The sequence below is a fragment of the Phoenix dactylifera genome, chromosome 3, assembly GCF_009389715.1.
Source record: "Phoenix dactylifera cultivar Barhee BC4 chromosome 3, palm_55x_up_171113_PBpolish2nd_filt_p, whole genome shotgun sequence".
NCBI classification, from domain to species: Eukaryota; Viridiplantae; Streptophyta; class Magnoliopsida; order Arecales; family Arecaceae; genus Phoenix; species Phoenix dactylifera.
In genome coordinates this window covers 16,777,321-16,795,046 of record NC_052394.1, presented here as the reverse complement: position 1 = coordinate 16,795,046, position 17,726 = coordinate 16,777,321, and the positions used below count along the sequence as shown (strand labels likewise).

The 17,726-nt window shown below is 38.7% G+C and overlaps 2 protein-coding genes across 6 annotated transcripts; one reads left to right on the top strand and one right to left on the bottom strand.

Moving 5' to 3' along the window:
* Positions 1–202: 202 nt before the first annotated feature.
* On the bottom strand, positions 203–2,413 carry LOC103722973 (ABC transporter G family member 20-like). Its single transcript, XM_017846627.2, has one exon. The coding sequence runs from the start codon at positions 2,408–2,410 to the stop codon at positions 218–220; it is 2,193 nt and encodes a 730-aa protein (XP_017702116.2). The 5' UTR covers positions 2,411–2,413; the 3' UTR covers positions 203–217.
* A 4,741-nt stretch (positions 2,414–7,154) lies between these two features.
* Positions 7,155–17,213, top strand: LOC103722966 (CBL-interacting protein kinase 32). Of its 5 annotated transcripts, none has more exons than XM_026799917.2 (15): positions 7,155–7,369; positions 9,461–9,647; positions 10,500–10,562; positions 12,135–12,206; positions 12,427–12,534; positions 12,641–12,721; positions 13,581–13,634; positions 13,730–13,855; positions 13,943–14,032; positions 14,423–14,545; positions 14,670–14,780; positions 15,089–15,202; positions 15,363–15,419; positions 15,504–15,578; positions 16,807–17,213. In XM_026799917.2, the coding sequence occupies exons 1-15, from the start codon at positions 7,170–7,172 to the stop codon at positions 16,885–16,887; spliced, it is 1,542 nt and encodes a 513-aa protein (XP_026655718.2). In that variant the 5' UTR covers positions 7,155–7,169; the 3' UTR covers positions 16,888–17,213. The 5 variants fall into 5 exon arrangements, with proteins under 5 accessions (XP_026655718.2, XP_008811951.3, XP_026655719.2 ...); XM_008813729.4 differs by having other exon boundaries at positions 9,416–9,647; XM_026799918.2 differs by having other exon boundaries at positions 7,184–7,478; positions 9,416–9,647.
* Positions 17,214–17,726: the final 513 nt, after the last annotated feature.

Genomic DNA, 17,726 nt, shown 5'->3' with positions numbered 1-17,726 from the left:
CATTGCATGAATACATTATTATATTATATTCATATGTGTAAAGTAGTAAACAAAATGAAAGAAAACTGCATGCGGCCTTAGATCACATGTTGAAATTTACTTCATCATACATAAATATATATACAAAAAAAAAACAGGAAAAGAAAAAGAAATGCTTGATCCCTCTTAAGTAACTATTGTTATTCCTTCCTTAATTGTTTCAGCTTTCAATGTGTATCTACCTCCTCTTGTTTTTGCTCCCCACAAGCAGTGTGAAGTAGAAGAGCGCTCTAAAGAAGAACCCCCAGGCTACGGTTACCCACAGACAGTTCCACTTACTGATATCAGTAATCCCCTGCTGCTTCAATATATCGGGGCCCGTCGTGATGCATGTATTGCCGGTCAAGTTCGCTCCCAGAGCGTTGCTCATAGCCTTCAGGACGTTCAGTTTCGTGGCCGTCGGCAAGCTCCCCGCCGGCGTGTTGTCGAAGATCTGAACTCCTCTAACGAAACACTTCGTCGGATCATCAAACTCATTCTGCAGCACTGCTTCATAGGGATACATCACTAAGGATAGATAGTGGAACCAAATCCAGTAGTCCGGAATCCGGTCTCGGTTTATAAAGAAGCCACTGAAGATAAGGAAGTAGGCCAGAATGGCCATCACCACAATGTATCCGACGATGACGTGCGATATGACGCCGGAGAGAAACGTCACGAAGCCACTCCCGGCCCAGAAGGAAGCTAAAATTATCAAGAAGAAGAAGAAGAACCCTGCTGCACCGCCTGCAAGCCCGACTGCGAAGAATGTGGTGAGGGCGAAGGCGATGGAGAGGACGACCAGTGGCGGGAAGCCGACGATGGCGTTGGAGAGGACGTAGGACGAGCGGCGATAGGCATTATACGCCGTCTCTCGCATGAAGATGTAGCGTTCTTGGAGGAAGACGGGGAGCGCGTCGGCGCAGGTGTAGAACATGGTCGACATGGCGATGGCGAAGAAGCCGAGACGTTCTTGCACTCCCTTTGGGGAGTTGTCGAGCCGCCAGAAGATGGTGGCCGAAATGAATCCGGTCAGCATCACAGCGCCGAGTCTGATGCCGAATAATTCCGGCATGCGACGGGTGTTGGTGGCCGACCGCTTGGTCAGCACCGCCATCTCGATCCAGAACGGGTTGGCGAACGTCGGCACGGACGAGGCCGGGTCGGTGCCGTTGGTGGCGCCGGAGACGAGCTTGCCACGTGAGATGCTGGCGCTGATGGCATCTTTCAGGGAGAGCGACGGCTTCTCGGTGGCGGCGGCGGCTATGGAAGAATTCGCAGCTTGCCGGGATTTGTTGAACTCGACGAGGGACCTGGCGCCGGCGGGGGTGCTTTCAAGCTCGCGGATGAGGTCGAGGGCGAACTCGGTCGCGTTTTGGCCGTTCTCCGGTATCGGGTGGCCGAAGTCGGAGAAGAAGGAGGGGAGCCCGTCGGGGGGCCCACTGTAGACGGTCTGGCCACGGGCGAGAAAGATCAGGCGGTCGAGAAGGCCAAGGATGCGGTAGCTGGGCTGGTGGATGGACATGATGACGATGCTGCCACCGTGGGCGATGCGTTGGAGGACTTTGACGACCATGAACGCGCTGGTGGAGTCGAGGCCGGAGGTGGGCTCGTCGAGGAAGAGGACGATAGGGTCGTGGACGATGTCTATGCCGATGGATACACGGCGGCGCTCCCCGCCGGAGACGCCGCGGTGGCCTTCGTCGCCGATGATGGTGTTGGCCGCCTGCTGGAGGCCTAGCTGGTCGATGAGCGCCTGCACCCGCGCCCGCTTCTGGGCAGCGGAGAGCGTGCGTGGCAGCCGGAACTCCGCCGAGAACATCAACGTCTCCTCCACCGTCAGCATCGGGAACAGGAGGTCTTCTTGCATCACGTAGGCCGATATCACCTTCAAAAGCCGGCCGTCGAGGTTTTCTCCGTTGAGAGTGATAGAGCCTTTCAAGCTCTCCCTGCCGATCCTGTTTGCCAGAGCGTCGATGAGGGTAGACTTGCCGGACCCGCTCGCCCCCAGGACGGCCAAGATCTCCCCCTCTCTTGCCTCGCCGGAGATCGAGTCTAGGAGAGTCTTGGTCCGGGAGAAGGCCTCGGGTCCCTCGCCAGCAGTGACCAGGTCCGTGGCGAGGCGGTTCCCGCGGAGGAACGGAGGGAAGAAGGAGACCTTCCTGGGGTTCTTGACGCTGTAAGTGAGGTCGGTGAAGGAGAGGATGAAGTAGGGGAGGGGACAGGGCCTGAGGTTACCGCCGCTGGGAGAGCTTCCCCTGTCGCCAAGCTCGAGCACGCGGTGGGGAGGGGAGCGGTCGGTGCTCTCGCCGACGCGCTCGCCCAGGGCGTAGGAGGGGCGGGAGTGGTGGACGAAGAGCCCGCTGCGGGCGATGTCCTCGGCTTCTTCCATCGGTGGTGACCGCCGGTCGAAGTAGGGAAGCTTGTTTGCTTTTTTTTTTTTTTTGGTAAGAACGACATTCATATAGCTCTACAGCCTGCCAAGTCAATGACACTGGTCTAAAAAATCTCTTCAAAATGGCGAGCCATGTAGAAAGCGACTCAGTCTGCAACTCTGTTTGTCTTCCGATACATGTGCACTGCTTGAAAAGAAGCCAAATTCCTTACCAGTGTGCGAGTCTCATTTTTCAGTAGGTGACCGTCTCCGTGTCGATCGGCTCTCCATATCCAATTGCTTCACTACGAACCGTGACATAGGGTTTGATCGGTCCCTTTATAGTAAATGACTCGACATTACGGAAGGATATTGGAAAGCAGTGAGGAAGAATGGAAGAGTGGAAGAATGGATGGCTAATTTTAATGCACATTGCCTTACGGTTTGTTTTTGAAAATTAGTACAGCTTAAAGTCTACTCATAAAAATATAAAAACCATAAAACAGTTTGATATAATTGAGTCAAGCAACAACAACGCTCAAATTTAGTTAGACGAAAGGCCAAGATGTCATTATTTTTCCTTGTTAAATACTACTACTCATTCGCTGCCAACCCTAATGACATCAAACTCGGACTCATTTTACTTATCAATGAAATGTGAGGTGGCTTGCCATTATTTTGCTCAAAAAACTTTCGAAGCCATCCGGAAAAACCTATAAAGAAGGAGCTACATGAACAATAACCATAACCTCCCAACGTTTTTAAATCAAAGCAAATCAGTGACATAATTTGCATGACCTCTTATAACCCTCATTGTTTGTGTTTTTGGTTGATAGATTTGAATTATTTGTTTCCCACATGAGAATACATGCACAATGCAGGTGTGAGCAATAAATAGACTATTTTTCTCATTTCAATCGCACCACCGTGAGCCATGTTTCCATCTTGTCTCATGACGATGCGAGAATCCTTAGGATGTGATGTTTCCATGTGTTTGAGGCTTTGAGCTTGGACGTGCACTCTGAGAGCAATGAATTCACACTCACTTCTCATCAAATTTTGGTAGTAGGACCAACGCTGCCCATAGCTATAATTAAGAAGAAACAAGAGAGTCACATATGAGGCCACATATCATCTACGTCTCCATCCTTTGTCGGTATGATGCAGCCTACTGAGAACTGATCAAAACATACCGACCAAAGTTAGGATTGAGCTTGAGAGCCACCTGCTCCTAGAAAGGAACGTTTTGGGACCACACTTTGGATCCATCAATGGAGTGCAAATAAATCAAGCTTTTGGTTTGATCTTTTTCGATAAAATCATCTACATGTAGCCATGCAGGAATGCATGCAATTCCTACATAAGACATGTACAATATCTACTACAACCCATCGATGTTGCGATCGACACGTTCATGTGGCGTGGTCCAATTTTGAGCGGTTCTGATGGCATGCCCTATATATATATATATATATATATATATATATATATATATATATATATATATATATATATATATATATATATATATATATATATTGTCTCCGCTTGATCTCATATTTCTAGCTCGTAATTAAGCTGAAATAAGTTCGAGGCCAATTGTGCATCATATATTGATTCAGTTAAATTGGAAACATCAAATCATTTTCTCTCCACTTGATAAATATGCAGGATTCAAACCATGCTGATGGTATCTTCGCCTTAAGTCTTAAAAAGAAGAATTGAATCACAACATCGGTCTATTAATTTGCTCTAATGTTTGCGAAACGAAACAAATCAAAATATACTAATCAAATCATTAACTCGAAGCATCCTGAGACTACGACTGAACCAAGAATTTTCACCTCAGATTTGACTGATAATAGGAGTGTAACATACGATGGTTCTGCTGTCTCTGTCGAAAACCTATTGCACCACCTACCCGGGTTGTTTTCATATATAACATTCATCAAAGTAGGATATTCCTACGCCATTTGGAGCAGGAGATCCAAACCGACTTATTCCTTTGTTGCTTATTTGACCCGGCTTAGATAATAATAGAGCCAGCTACCTGGACTTGCATGCAGGGGCCAAAACAACGGTATCCAATGCGAATTGGGAAAAGGACGTATACCCAGGATTGATCAGCTATTAACCACGTAGGCCTTCTCATTCCTATCCTCCAATGGGGTGAGATGGGGATAAGGATGAAAAAATAGGATCCATGCATGTATATACATACATGTATATATGTTCAGGAGTATATTAATGCAACTGTTCTGGAGGTATCCTTGATAGCTGAAAAATTGTAGCCCTCCTTTTGCAGATTTTGTGATCCCACAAATGTTCTATTTCACTTAGGAGCTGCCACCCTTAGTTTTCTTAAGATTAACTTTTGATGGTAGTGTTATAAACATAGATGATTTTGGTGAAGCAAGTTTTATTATTAGAAGTGCAGAGTAGTGTGTTAGCAACTACAAGAGGTGTAAGATTGTTTGATACTAAGTTCCTATGACACAATTGCATGCTGCATGAAAAGTATGCCACATGCAACTAAAATTTTAAAGGCTTATTATATCATCCTAGAGGGAGACTTCATGATGGTTATTAGATGGCTTTCTGATTCAACGTCTTCAGAGATCAGCATCCATCCTTGAGACAGGATTATTGGAGAATGAGAGCAATTCTTTGATTTTATGAAGCGAAGTATGTCTATAGAGAAGCTAGCAATGCTATAGATAGGATGACAGCATATATTGCTAATAATGCGGGATCTACTTTATGGATGGTTGTGACAAATTGTTAGATATTTTATTTTTGGATACACATGCATATATGTACTCTAGATTATTTTAATAAATCTGATTTACTAAAAAAAAAAACAGTGAGGTGCTACCTAACATATTCGCTAAAACTTCTCAAGATTTTTTCTCATTAAAAATGATATTAAAAAGAACATATATCATGATGCATACCGTAAATTCAAAAAAAAAAAAAATCAAAATTTAATATTTGATGAAATTTGTCAGCTACCGGGTTTGACATGCTTTGCGTGTTTCTTATAATAATCATTATCCTAACAAAAAAAAAAGCTCCAACGATCCCAACAGTTTTTAAGTAACTAGGTTGTCTGGTTTGCAAGCTAAGTCCATGTTCACGAAGATCTTGTTGAATGCTACAGCTTTCATCACCCACACCAATCCGAGTGTATTTGTTGGTACGACAAGTGCCCGAAACTTTATATTGTCTTGTCAACTTGACCCTAGAGAGTAGCGAATCTAATGAAGATAGCATGAGACAAAATCTACGATCCTGGTCCTGGAAGGTTTGAAGGGAGATTAAAAAATTTATCGAGTATAATATACAAGAAAGAGTTATATATTATACGGTGGATGGATCTACCTTGCTCGCTTATTAATATTTCACACATGAGTAAGATGAGCAAGGTGTTTACCATAACGAATACCCGTTCTATCTTATTGTTAAAACTTGCAAGCTTTAATCACCATTTATTAGTTGAAGAATTATTTTTATAAAAAATTCATGAAAATGCCATTTTGTTGAATTCCGGGCAATTTATATCCAATGTTGGACGATGGCCGCCGCCGCCGCCGCCGCCGCCGTCGTTGGAGATGGAAAAGAAGATGGGCGGCGCCATTGCCGTTGGGGGAGAAGAAGGCATTTGTTTCTTGAAGCCACGGCAAGGGAAGAAGATGTCGCCGGCTGAGATGGCCGGAGGGAACCGGCGGCGATAGGACTCCGGCTGAACGTCGCAAGAAAAAAAGGAGGCCACGGCGGCGGAGGACCAGCGAAGGCGGCAATATCGGCTCGGCGTGGCTTCGATCTCTCCCTCCCCCCCCCCCCCCCCCCATCTCGGGCCCGAGGCGGAGGGGTAAAACCGTCCACCGGTACTTTTTCCTGACATCTTTAAAAAAAGTTATATAATTGATCCTTTAAATTATTACTTTATCAATGAAATAGTTGTTATTTCTTCAATCTTCCTATTAGATTAAACAATATAGTTTTCTTTTTAACATCCACCGCATGTTTTGACTGCCAGTTTTTTTTTTTTTTTTTTTTTGATAAGGGCAATATATCAGATCTTTCGATCATTGGTAGCTTTATTGTGATCGGTTTTGCCATATATGATCCAACTAGAAATCTTTTTACTCTTTGGAAAGAGTAGATCACATCACCTCTTTCTTGCTCTCGCGCAAAATCTACTCCAAGCCTAACGGCATCATCAACTGCTTGATCCAAGTTAAAGTTTGTGTATTTTGGAAATCTTGATCCATTGCCTTCTTAAGCTTTTTTTTTTTGGTAGAATATATATATATATATATATATATATATATATATATATATATATATATATATATATATAGAAGCTTTCCAAGCTCCTTTGAGGTTCAGAGTTAATAAGAGAAGTTTCTTTGGTACTACAAAGACTTGTAGTCCACCAGATATGGAAATTTATTTCATTTGTCTCTTTTTTCAGTTGTCTCTCTTTTCATTTGTCTCTCTCTTCAACATCCAAATCAATTTCGCCAGCCTTCTGATAGATCCGAAGAAGACTGCATATTTTTCCATCCAACGCCAAGTTAGGGCATCGAAAAAATGAAAAAGTAGGATGTAATATAGAAACTTACAGAGTTACTCTACAAACCAAATCTGGGTAAAAATCCATGTAAAAATCAGAGAGAAGATAAGGAGAAGAGGGTGTTTAGACATTTTGTCACTATCTAAGCAGAGGCAGAGGTGGAGTTTTGGGGGCTGTGGGGCCTCGAGAAATAGCTGCATGGGGTTAGATCACCAAAGCCTTCTCCTCTTCTCCTCTGCGTCTATAACTACTTGTGGCCACTGCACGGTCTTGGCCTCACATGCAGTCCTTACTCTCATCCTTTTTACAGTCCCATGTTCAGCTTCTTTTCCTTCTCCTAGCTTTACTGTTTTGGCCCCCTCCAGCTTCCAAGAGCCAAAAGGTGGAAGAAAATATCAGTTAGTTGTTTCCCTGGAGCCACCAAATTAAAATTTTTTCTTTGTTTTTCTTGTTTTCAATTGAATTCTGAGCAGTTTGTGATCAGATCTTCTGGATTGGTTTGCAAAGTTGGGTTCTTGATCTCTTTTTTTTGAGCTCCTTTACTCATATATTGGATATTGCTTTACTTGATTCTTTTTTTTTTTTTCGAACAATAACTTGATTTTTTTTCTTGGTAATTAGCATATGAATTTTGTTGTTAGAGGGATTTTCAAGGTGGGATCTGAAAATTTGGAATTTTGCACATCAAGAAAGGGAAATAGTGTTTTGGGTGTCAATTATAGCTGCAAGGTTTGAAAATTTCCGTTTCTTCTGTGTTAGAAGATTTGATTACCTAACTGTTATTTGTATGGCGTGTTCATGCTAGAGAGACCTTTAATCTATCCTTTTGTGCTTGTTGTAATGTAAGCCACAACCTTCTCCTTATATTTGAATAGCTTTGTTTGGATTGAATTGCTTTTTCCGCCCTTTTTTGGATTTTTTCTTTGAATTTTGATTACTGTGATTGAGAATCTGGCCCTCTATGGTCATGGTCATGAACTTCTTCTATTATAATATAATAGATGGTTGGTTTTATCCTTTTTTTCTTTTTTTAAATCACAAGTCGTCCTCCTTGAGCGTGGAAGCTTCTAGGAGCTTGCAGTCAGTTGCAGTTGGTGTACTGCAAGTTGCAGGCTTCTCTCTGACTTGACTGTTTAGTATGTTTCTGAAACTTTGAGTCCTTCTATTTAATGGTCTTTTGTTATATCCAGAAAGAAGTATCTTTCTCCAGCTTCTTCTTCTTTTTTATTTCGGTTACTGGTGGATTTTCCATTCCTTGCTTTTAGCTTAATCTACAAGTCATATCTGCCACTTTTAAAGGGACTGTGGTTTGTGATTTACTCAAAATCCTGATTTTTCTTTATATATATTTTAGTTTGGAGGTAGGTTCTGTGATGAGGTGAATTTGGCAGATTTGGAAATGCAAGGTTCTCACTGCTTTCTTGAATTTTGTTTTGATCCTCTATCGCGTAATACTTTATTCAAGTATTTAGTCCTTTTTTTTTCTTTTTTGATAGTTCAGGTTCATGGTCTTTGTTATCTACGAACATTCTATAGGTCTAGTTACGTAGATTTTCCTTTGTTTGTTCGGTGATATGAATGCTTAGAAATACTTATACGGAGGTTTTTGATCTTTATATTTTGGGGTCTGAGATCGTGGCTTTTTTTTTTATGGTCTCAGGTGCCAGCTACAAGCTTAGTTGTTTGTATGTGCTGTGTTGATTTCTCTTCTTATTTCTGTTTTTGCAATGTGGTTTGTAATTCAATTTTGTTGTCAATGTTATGTTGTTTAAGACATTTTTTTTTAAAAAAAAATTATACTGCAATATATTGGACTTCAGTTCCTGATGTTGCTTACTGGCATTTAAAATTCTCATTTTATCGAAGTGATAAAGGAAAATCTTTTGAGTTCCCAAAACAAATCTGTAACAGGTTTCTGTCAATATATAAAATCAATATATGTAAAGTTAACATTTGTATGGTCATATTTCAATTTCATTAGCAGTTTCTTTGCTTGTTTGTTTGTGCATACATCTAGGAAATTTTACATATTTCTCGTACTACCTGCACTTGCCATCTGTTGATTACCATAATAATGGGGTTTTCTTGGTCCAGATCACACAGGCATTAATTTAATAAATTTAGTTTTGTTGAGCTTTCATGTCCTTTGACATTCCGTTTTCTTCGCCTCTTCTTTTTTTGGCATTTCACTTCTGCATGGAATTTTTTCCTCATATATTGCATCTCTGGTGAAAGATGACTCTTTTGATCTTTGTTACAAGTTTATTTCCTAATTATTGACTTGATCTAGTTATGCTAGCCTAAGATCTGATTTTACGACAAGAAAAATCTCTTCGGACTTGATCTGGAATTTCACTTGTAAATATCATATCTGGTCAAATTCTTGTGGCCTGAGTGTTGTGGCTTTTGCTTAAAAGATCTGGTATCCACATAAATTTGAAAAGGCATATTTTGAGATCACTTATTGATTTCTCTGGAGAACACATCAGAAATACAAGACAGAAAATGAGTACAGCCAAAGTGAAGCGTCGTGTGGGCAAGTATGAACTCGGGCGGACAATTGGGGAAGGGACATTTGCAAAGGTCAGGTTTGCAAGGAACTCCGAAACAGGGGAACCTGCTGCCATCAAGATTCTCTATAAGGAAAAGGTTCTCAAGCACAAATTGGTTGAGCAGGTAATTCTTGCAGCATTATTGGCACTCCATTTAGGCTTTGTGTTTATGTTTTGTTTTCCTAGTTTCTTATATGCATATTGAGTGCATTCTATGTCACTTTAGTGAAGCCTAAGTTAGAATTAATGATGCATTGAGGGAGACTGAATGCTATTAGGTTGTGTAGATGCCACATTTTGTTTATAATTGTACACTTGCATGACTTAGTGAATCTTGTTGTCCTGCTATAAGTAAACTTAATTGCTTTTCCTCACTCACAGGCACATGCACACCACACTCCCCTACAATGTAAAATAAAAATAAGAAAAAGGAGAAATAGAAAAGAAAAGAAGATGATACCTTAATGCTGTAAATAATGGATGTTTAAAGTTTATAGGAAAATTAGGTTTGCAATTGATGTAGCAATATTGCAAGAATAGATATTCAATGCTTATGATGTGCAGCAATACTGTTACTTTGTCTATCAATGGGGTATTTTTGACTTGATAAACAATATTTTTCTTGAACTGAATCATCCAAGTCCAAGAGTCATCTTTCTTTTGATCCACACACATAAGAATTCTCCTTAAGCTTTGCTCTTTCTTTCTGCTATTTTTTAAATATTTTTGCATTCTCATATTGATAAGAACATAAGTCATGGAATAATATCTTTAGCTGATACAAGTTTTCATGTTAACAATGGCTTTAGATGAGTCCTAGTGTAATGTTGCCTAAAGCACATAGTAATTTCTTCATGGCTTGTTATAATCTGTAGAAATATTATTTTAAGGGTAATTTGATTTGAAAATATGTCTTTCTTTTCATATATCTCAAGCCGTCTCAATTACTAAGGGATAATTTTATAACTACTTGCAGATTAAGCGAGAAATTGCCACCATGAAGTTAATAAAGCATCCTAATGTTGTTCGGCTATATGAGGTAATCTTCAAAACCTTTGGCATCCATGGTGTTCTTTTGGTGCCTAATGATCCAATTAGGGAGAAGGAAGAAATTTCTTCAACCCACTCAATTCAAATCTTTAAAAAATATAGAAAATAGAAAAAAATGATGAAAGTAGAGTTTAGATCTCCTTTTTTTTTAATTAATTAATTATAAAGCTTAGTTACAAAGCCTCTATTTATGCTAATGAAATCTGCCCTTACACAATTTGGGTTGAATTCCTCTTTTCTAGTTAAAAGAGATTATAGCTTTTCCAAAATAGGCTTGATTAATAGAAATCATCATGAAAAAGGCCAAAATTCTAAAGGAGGTATATCTTGACTCCTGCATCGATTTTGTTTTTTAGACCCTTCATCTAATTCTTCCTAGAATGGGAGAAATACGCAGTCAAAATCTTTTGAAATTTGTGCCATGATCGGCCTATTTCGAGATCCAAATGATGGAATTTGGCCTTGATCACTCGATGCGCCACAGCTTTATAGGATAGCGCCACGTTGAAAAGCTTGAAAAGTTATCCAATTTCACACACAAGAAAAGTAAACTCGGTTGAATTAGGTCTTGTTTCAGCTTTCCGATGCAGTGGATCTCGCTCCTGGACTGCTTCCAGTCCTCTCCATAGTGGTCAGAATGGACCACATCAAGTTTGATGATCCGCTTGGATCACCTAAAGTTTGGCAGTCTCATATCATCACATGAGCGAAGCAAACAGGTTACGATTAATGCCACAAAAGGGAGAAGGGGAAAAACTATTTAAGTTAGGTGTATCAAGTGCAAGTCGTTCATGTATGCATGCCAGCATTTCGTTATTACATATGACAAAACAAGTTTGAGCCATATGCGCATACATACACAATTATTTCTAGAATGAGATAGGTCCAAGGAAGTGCGTTCATTAAAAAGAAATGTCCTTATCAGTCCATTAAAAATCCACCACCCTGCCTCAACAAACAATCTACATTTCTAACAAATTTGCAATTTTGTCATCATTATCACTCTAATGGTTGTTGTCTAGCATGTCAAGCACCCCAACTTTAAATTATGCTAAACCTACTATATTGAAAGATGACTGATATAATATAGTGTACTAATTCTACTATTTCATGCAGAAAGACAACAATTATAAGTCGATGAGGCACAGAATTCAGAACAGTAGCTTAAAGTTCTTCTTGACTGAATTAAAGAATGAATATGAAAAGAGGATTAGTGCTCCAGCAATAGTTCAGTCTCAAAAAAAGTCAATCTGATAATAGGTTTAGAGCCATCCAGTCACTAGGAAAGTGGGTTGTTTCCAGTCCATGTGGTGATCCGGCTTATTGCTGATTGAGATTTTATGCGTGCATCCATTCACGTAGATCTGATTTTGGTGCTAATATTGTATATAGACTCTATATGGTAATGGAGGCCTTGTTAGTCATGCACATTCTTTAGCTGATGACAAATACAACCTAGAACTCTAAAATCAAAGAATAAGGTAGAACTAAGACAAGTTTCTGTTCATATCTGTCTTCCATCGCTCTTTTTTTCCTTCAATAGTTTCATTTCTTTGTTCAGGTTATGGGAAGCAAAACAAAGATATTCCTTGTACTTGAATATGTTACAGGGGGAGAGCTTTTTGACAAAATTGTAAGTGTGAAAATTTACTGCATACTATATTTATGTTTGATTGAAAAGAAATTATATGTGGGGTGAATTTGTTGATTCAGAAGTTGTAATATGTCCTAGCATGCTGACAGAAATGTGCATTAAGCCTTCATGCATATGTAAAACTTTCTTATTGTGCATCGTGACATGTTTCCTGCTATTAGCTCCAGTGTTTATAGTGCTTAAAACTTCAAATTTGAAGGTTAACCATGGGCGAATGAGGGAGGATGAAGCACGAAGGTATTTTCAACAACTAATTAATGCTGTGGATTATTGCCATAGCAGGGGGGTGTATCACCGTGACTTAAAGGTAAACTACTTGATTCTTAGATGCCTTAAACATCCTTCTTATTTTAAGTTCATCAGGCCTTTATGCTGAAAACTAAATCTTGATATCCTCCAACATGTTTGTGCAGCCAGAAAATTTACTACTCGATGCCAATGGGAACCTCAAAGTTTCTGATTTTGGATTGAGTGCGTTATCCCAACAAGTCAGGGTAACTATACATGCTCAAAGTTCTTGTTCTGGAATTGGTTCTTGATAGTAATAGTTCTTTACAGCTTCTTGACCAATGTTTCTATGAGTTTGTATTGCAATGAACAATTTCAGAAGCTTCTTGATTCAAGGCATTAATATAGCATTTTTTGGCAAACCTGCTAAAACTTTTTTGTACACTATCAATTAATTTTTGTATATAAGAAATTTATCTTGGACCAATGAACAATTTCATTGGACCAAGGTTTAACATTTTTCTCTCTATCTAACATGGTGTACAAATGTCTTTTGAAGACAGCCATCCTGCATTTATTGAAAAAAACTTTATATAATGACAAAAGAAATTTCTCTTTCGTGCAAATAATGCTCCTTTTCACAAAGTTTATCACGGACAATGTTTTTTTTTTTTGAGAAATTATCATGGACAATGTTGTGATGGGTTTATTGTTTCTTGAATAAAGGAACTCTAAACTATTATTGACCCCACTAAAGCACCTACCGTAAAGTCTATGAGTACAATTTCAACTGAACAGAAGTCCTCAAGAGGTCCTAATGTTTCCTTTATTTATGTTCCCGTAAACTTTTAAAATTAAAATTTGACTGATATCCTAGTACTTAATAAATCTAAAGTAAGTTTTAGGTTTACTAATTGCTAGAGCTAGTAGCTAATTTTTGGTGGCTTTAAGCATCAATAAAAAAATTGTTGAATTCCTCACTCCATCAAAACAGGATGCTAGAACTCTGATCGATATTCTTTTTTGCCTTTTACCAATTAGAAAATATGCATATAATTAACTTGTAATTAATCATCACTTCTCAGAAATTAATCAAGTTTCAACTGTCGATGTTGTTTCCTTCAGGATGATGGCTTGCTTCACACTACTTGTGGAACTCCAAACTATGTTGCTCCAGAGGTGCAAATGGCAGTTTTATGATTATAACATTGGCAAATATACCTTCTTTTCTTTTTAAAATCATGTCAAGTACAATTTGTTTTCCATCTGTTTAGGTCCTCAATGACAGAGGCTATGATGGGGCAACTGCAGACTTATGGTCATGTGGAGTCATTCTTTTTGTATTGCTAGCAGGGTATTTGCCTTTTGAGGATTCTAATCTTATGACCTTGTATAAGAAAGTGAGCATTACACTATATTTAGGATTTAGGGTTCCATGTACTCTTACATTCTCATCCTTTTTTAAGAAATGTTCTTTACACATGCAGATTTCGGCTGCTGAATTTACATGCCCGTCTTGGCTTTCTTTTGGTGCCATGAGACTGTTAACAAGAATCCTCAATCCAAACCCCATGACAGTAAGTTACTTTTCTGAATCAAATTCAGAAATTATTTCTTTTAGATATCCTTCAATGGAGTAGAGGATATTTTGTGATTCAATTCATAAACTAGTGTAACAAGCTATTTCTAATTTATAATTGATAAGAATCACAAACAATGTCAAATAATAGATAGAACAACAGGAGCTGGATTGACTATTTTGAATTTGTTTCTTATTAATCATGATGTTGCATTTGAGATTGCTCAGAGAAAAATAAAAGAAGCAAAAATAAAAAGGTAGGCAGATCACTTTAGTGATATACTGGGAGAGAAAATTGTGTCTTTGAAATTTCTAAGAGCAAAATTTGTTAAATGTACCTTGATTTATTACGTCTTGGTTGACCTTGACTTTTTGTGTCTGATGGTAGCGAATAACAATCCCTGAAATATTGGAGGACGAATGGTTCAAGAAAGGCTATAAGCCACCAGTCTTTGAGGAGAAATATGATGCGAATCTGGATGATGTGGATGCTGTTTTCAAGGACTCTGAAGTGAGTCACAGACAACCTCTAGTGGCAGTTATAGTAAAAGATCTTTTCTTCTTTCAGCAAAAGCATCTCTTTTGGTGATTATAGTGCAAATGATATTTGCTTCATGTGATAACTGTTATTTCAGGAACACCATGTAACAGAGGAGAAGGAAGACCAGCCAACAACTATGAATGCATTTGAGCTGATTTCAATGTCCAAGGGGCTAAATCTTGGAAATTTGTTTGACATAGAACAGGTTGAAATATTGTATACTTTTTGTGGTTTGTCTTATCATTTCTATGTTTAGGCAAGGGATAAAATAATGCTGTTCCATTTTTCTTTGAATTATATGATGCAAAATATGATATTATTAGTTTCTAGTGTTTTAGCTTATTTATGAACATTTTTATTTTACTTTAATCCAAATGCGAATTTTCCTCTAATATGCTTATATTGCATCTTTCCTGTATGGAATGGTTCAGATTATTACTACAAGTGGGATCAGTTTTGCTGGTCATCATGGTTATACTTTAGGATCCTAAATTATCCACTCACCTGTGACAGGAATTCAAGAGAGAAACCAGATTTACATCGAAGTGCCCAGCCAATGAAATCATTAAGAAGATTGAAGAAGCTGCAAAACCACTGGGCTTTGATGTTCACAAGAAAAATTACAAGGTAGGTCGTGCAGGATTGTGGAGTGCTATAACTTTTAAATCCTAGACCACTCTTATAAACATATTAGATGGTCTGTGGCAACCTTCTTGGTAGAGGACCTAGAGGCAACATTATAGATTTACCTCTCAATTTTTTCATTAAGTAACTCTTCTATTTTCAGATGAGGCTGCAAAATGTGAAAGCTGGAAGAAAGGGGAATCTCAATGTTGCTACTGAGGTATCATTGAATTCATACTTCATTTAATTGATAAAATGCAGTAAGTTGATTTTTTTGTTCTGAGACTTGTGTTATGAATTTCAGGTATTTCAAGTAGCTCCCTCTCTTCATATGGTTGAAGTACGGAAAGCAAAAGGAGATACTCTAGAATTCCACAAGGTACTTTCATAAAATTTGACTGATAAGATGATTTATTGTAGTTGACTGGGTGAACAGGAAGATTATAGACATTTGTATTTCTATGACAAATATCTAGACGTTTGATTGAATCTTCTAATTGGCTGGAAGAACTGGATTTTTCCATCCTAGATCATCAGTTTGACAGCATGATTAGCATGCTTCTTATATCAAGTTCACCCCATGTTGATTGATTTTACATGCTAAAAGTTCTAGAGAGCACTAATTTGTAAGATGTCAGTGCTGCTGTCTGGTTATGGATAGACACCTTTAAGCAGATCATGATTCATGCCATTCTCTGAAACTTAGTGACTGAGTTTTGATTTGTTAACCTTTTATATTTTTCTTATCCAGTTTCTCATGTTAATGTTTTCCCACAATGTTACAATGTTGCTGCTTAGAAGTACAGACTTTTGAGCTAGCTAATGTCTGAGTAACCCATGAAACTGATGCTAATAATCTAGCATACACTTGTGTCGCTTGTCTTTTACTTGATAAATTCAAACACATATGAAGAGATTTTTTTATAACTTAAATTAGTGATCTGTAAACACTGACATGACTTTCTCGAATCAACCCATTCATTGCATGGCTGCCAAATTAGTGTGATGTTTGCTTCCAGGGGTCTAACGCTCTGAAATATATACAAGTACATCTTGTATTTAAGGAACCATCATGTGTGCTCCATCAAACAATTTAAAGAAAAGACTTGATTTTAAACCATCAAATATTGATGATTGGTTAGCTGACCTGGATAACATTGTGATTTACTAAACATATAAACTCTTGTATCATGAACACTCTCTTGTCTTCACGTGCACTAACTGGCTAGCTTGAGAAATGCGATGCAACAGATATCATATGGTATTTGATATAATATAGCAAAAGATCGTAGGCTGCCATGCGCACTGTGGTATTACCCCAAAATCATCAGTCATGAACTAAAGGCCTAGAAGCAGGGATTATCTGATAGCATTTTCAACCTGTTCCCATGTCCTGCACTCCAATCTGTGAAACTGCATGTACTTTGTGGACCTTCAGTCTTTTCTTATTCCCCTCCACTTCCATTTGAGCTCCTATTTTTCCAGCTAGAAGCACTACATATGAGTTCTAACATTTTCTTGTCCTTACTATAAAACTACTTTGAGAAAATTCTTAGGCATAATTTCTTTAGCAGTTTGGCTGATTGCAATTCCTTCTGTGCCTGCAGTTTTATAAGAATCTCTACAACAGCCTCAAGGATGTTGTTTGGAAATCTGAAGAGGATATGCAAGAAAATGTTGCTGAATGAGGCAGTTCCAAGATAAAGAGAGAGCTCCTTTTCTTAACAAAAGACATTACCTTCTAGTCACCTTGGTTATTTTATTTTATTTTTGGAGCAGGTTCTCAGCAGCTAGTCCTCAAATTGGCTGATGTGTCCCTGCATAATTTTTTCCTGTTAAACGCTTTGCCACTGTAAATCTTGGGCCTTGGGGAAATCTTGCTTGATTGTTTTATTTGTTGTTTTTTTTTCTGTATTGTTGGTGGAGATCATAAAGTAGGCGTGAGTTTGATATACATGTAGAGTACTGTTTGATCTTATATATGAAGAGATCTCTTTTCTGGCGCTGGCGTGTATGTCTACGACCTTTAGTCTGCTTCAACAAATGAGCCCAGGCTTTCTATTTCCAGAGATTACTCCATTTACAATCAGCTGTTCGGCTTTTTCTGCAGCTCTTCTGTTTCATTGATTTCATTTTCTTAGTTGTAAAATGTGAGTATGAATACTGAACTGTTGACTTATTTGATCCCTCATTGGACGTACGTTGCCATTCTTACAATCTGCCATAACCAAGTGTAAAAGAGGCTCTCCATCTGTAAAGGAAATTCAATTTTTAAGAATATAAGCTGAAATGTCTCTAGATTGTGTCTCAACCATTGGTATAGCCGTCATACTTTCTTCGTCTGCACGAGAACTTGATTTAGCAACTCTTTTCTAGAGAAACTACTTAATAACTCCCTATAGATTATCTGGACATTACCATTTTAATCACCTGATTGCTTTCTCCTATTTGACACTTTAATGCAGAAACAAGTTGCTGGCCTATACTCTTGGAAGTAGTAAAATTTTTGTAAATCCTATGCTGGAAA

What these genes read in the sequence shown, in the direction of transcription:
- LOC103722973 (XM_017846627.2), bottom strand. Translation starts at nt 2,410, where the DNA reads ATGGAAGAAGCCGAGGACATCGCCCGCAGCGGGCTCTTCGTCCACCAC.
- LOC103722966 (XM_008813729.4), top strand. Translation starts at nt 7,170, where the DNA reads ATGGGGTTAGATCACCAAAGCCTTCTCCTCTTCTCCTCTGCGTCTATA. An exon ending in TCAATCCAAACCCCATGACA is followed by an intron (nt 14,033 to 14,422) that starts GTAAGTTACTTT and finishes GTCTGATGGTAG; the next exon opens with CGAATAACAATCCCTGAAAT. An exon ending in ATCTCAATGTTGCTACTGAG is followed by an intron (nt 15,420 to 15,503) that starts GTATCATTGAAT and finishes TATGAATTTCAG; the next exon opens with GTATTTCAAGTAGCTCCCTC.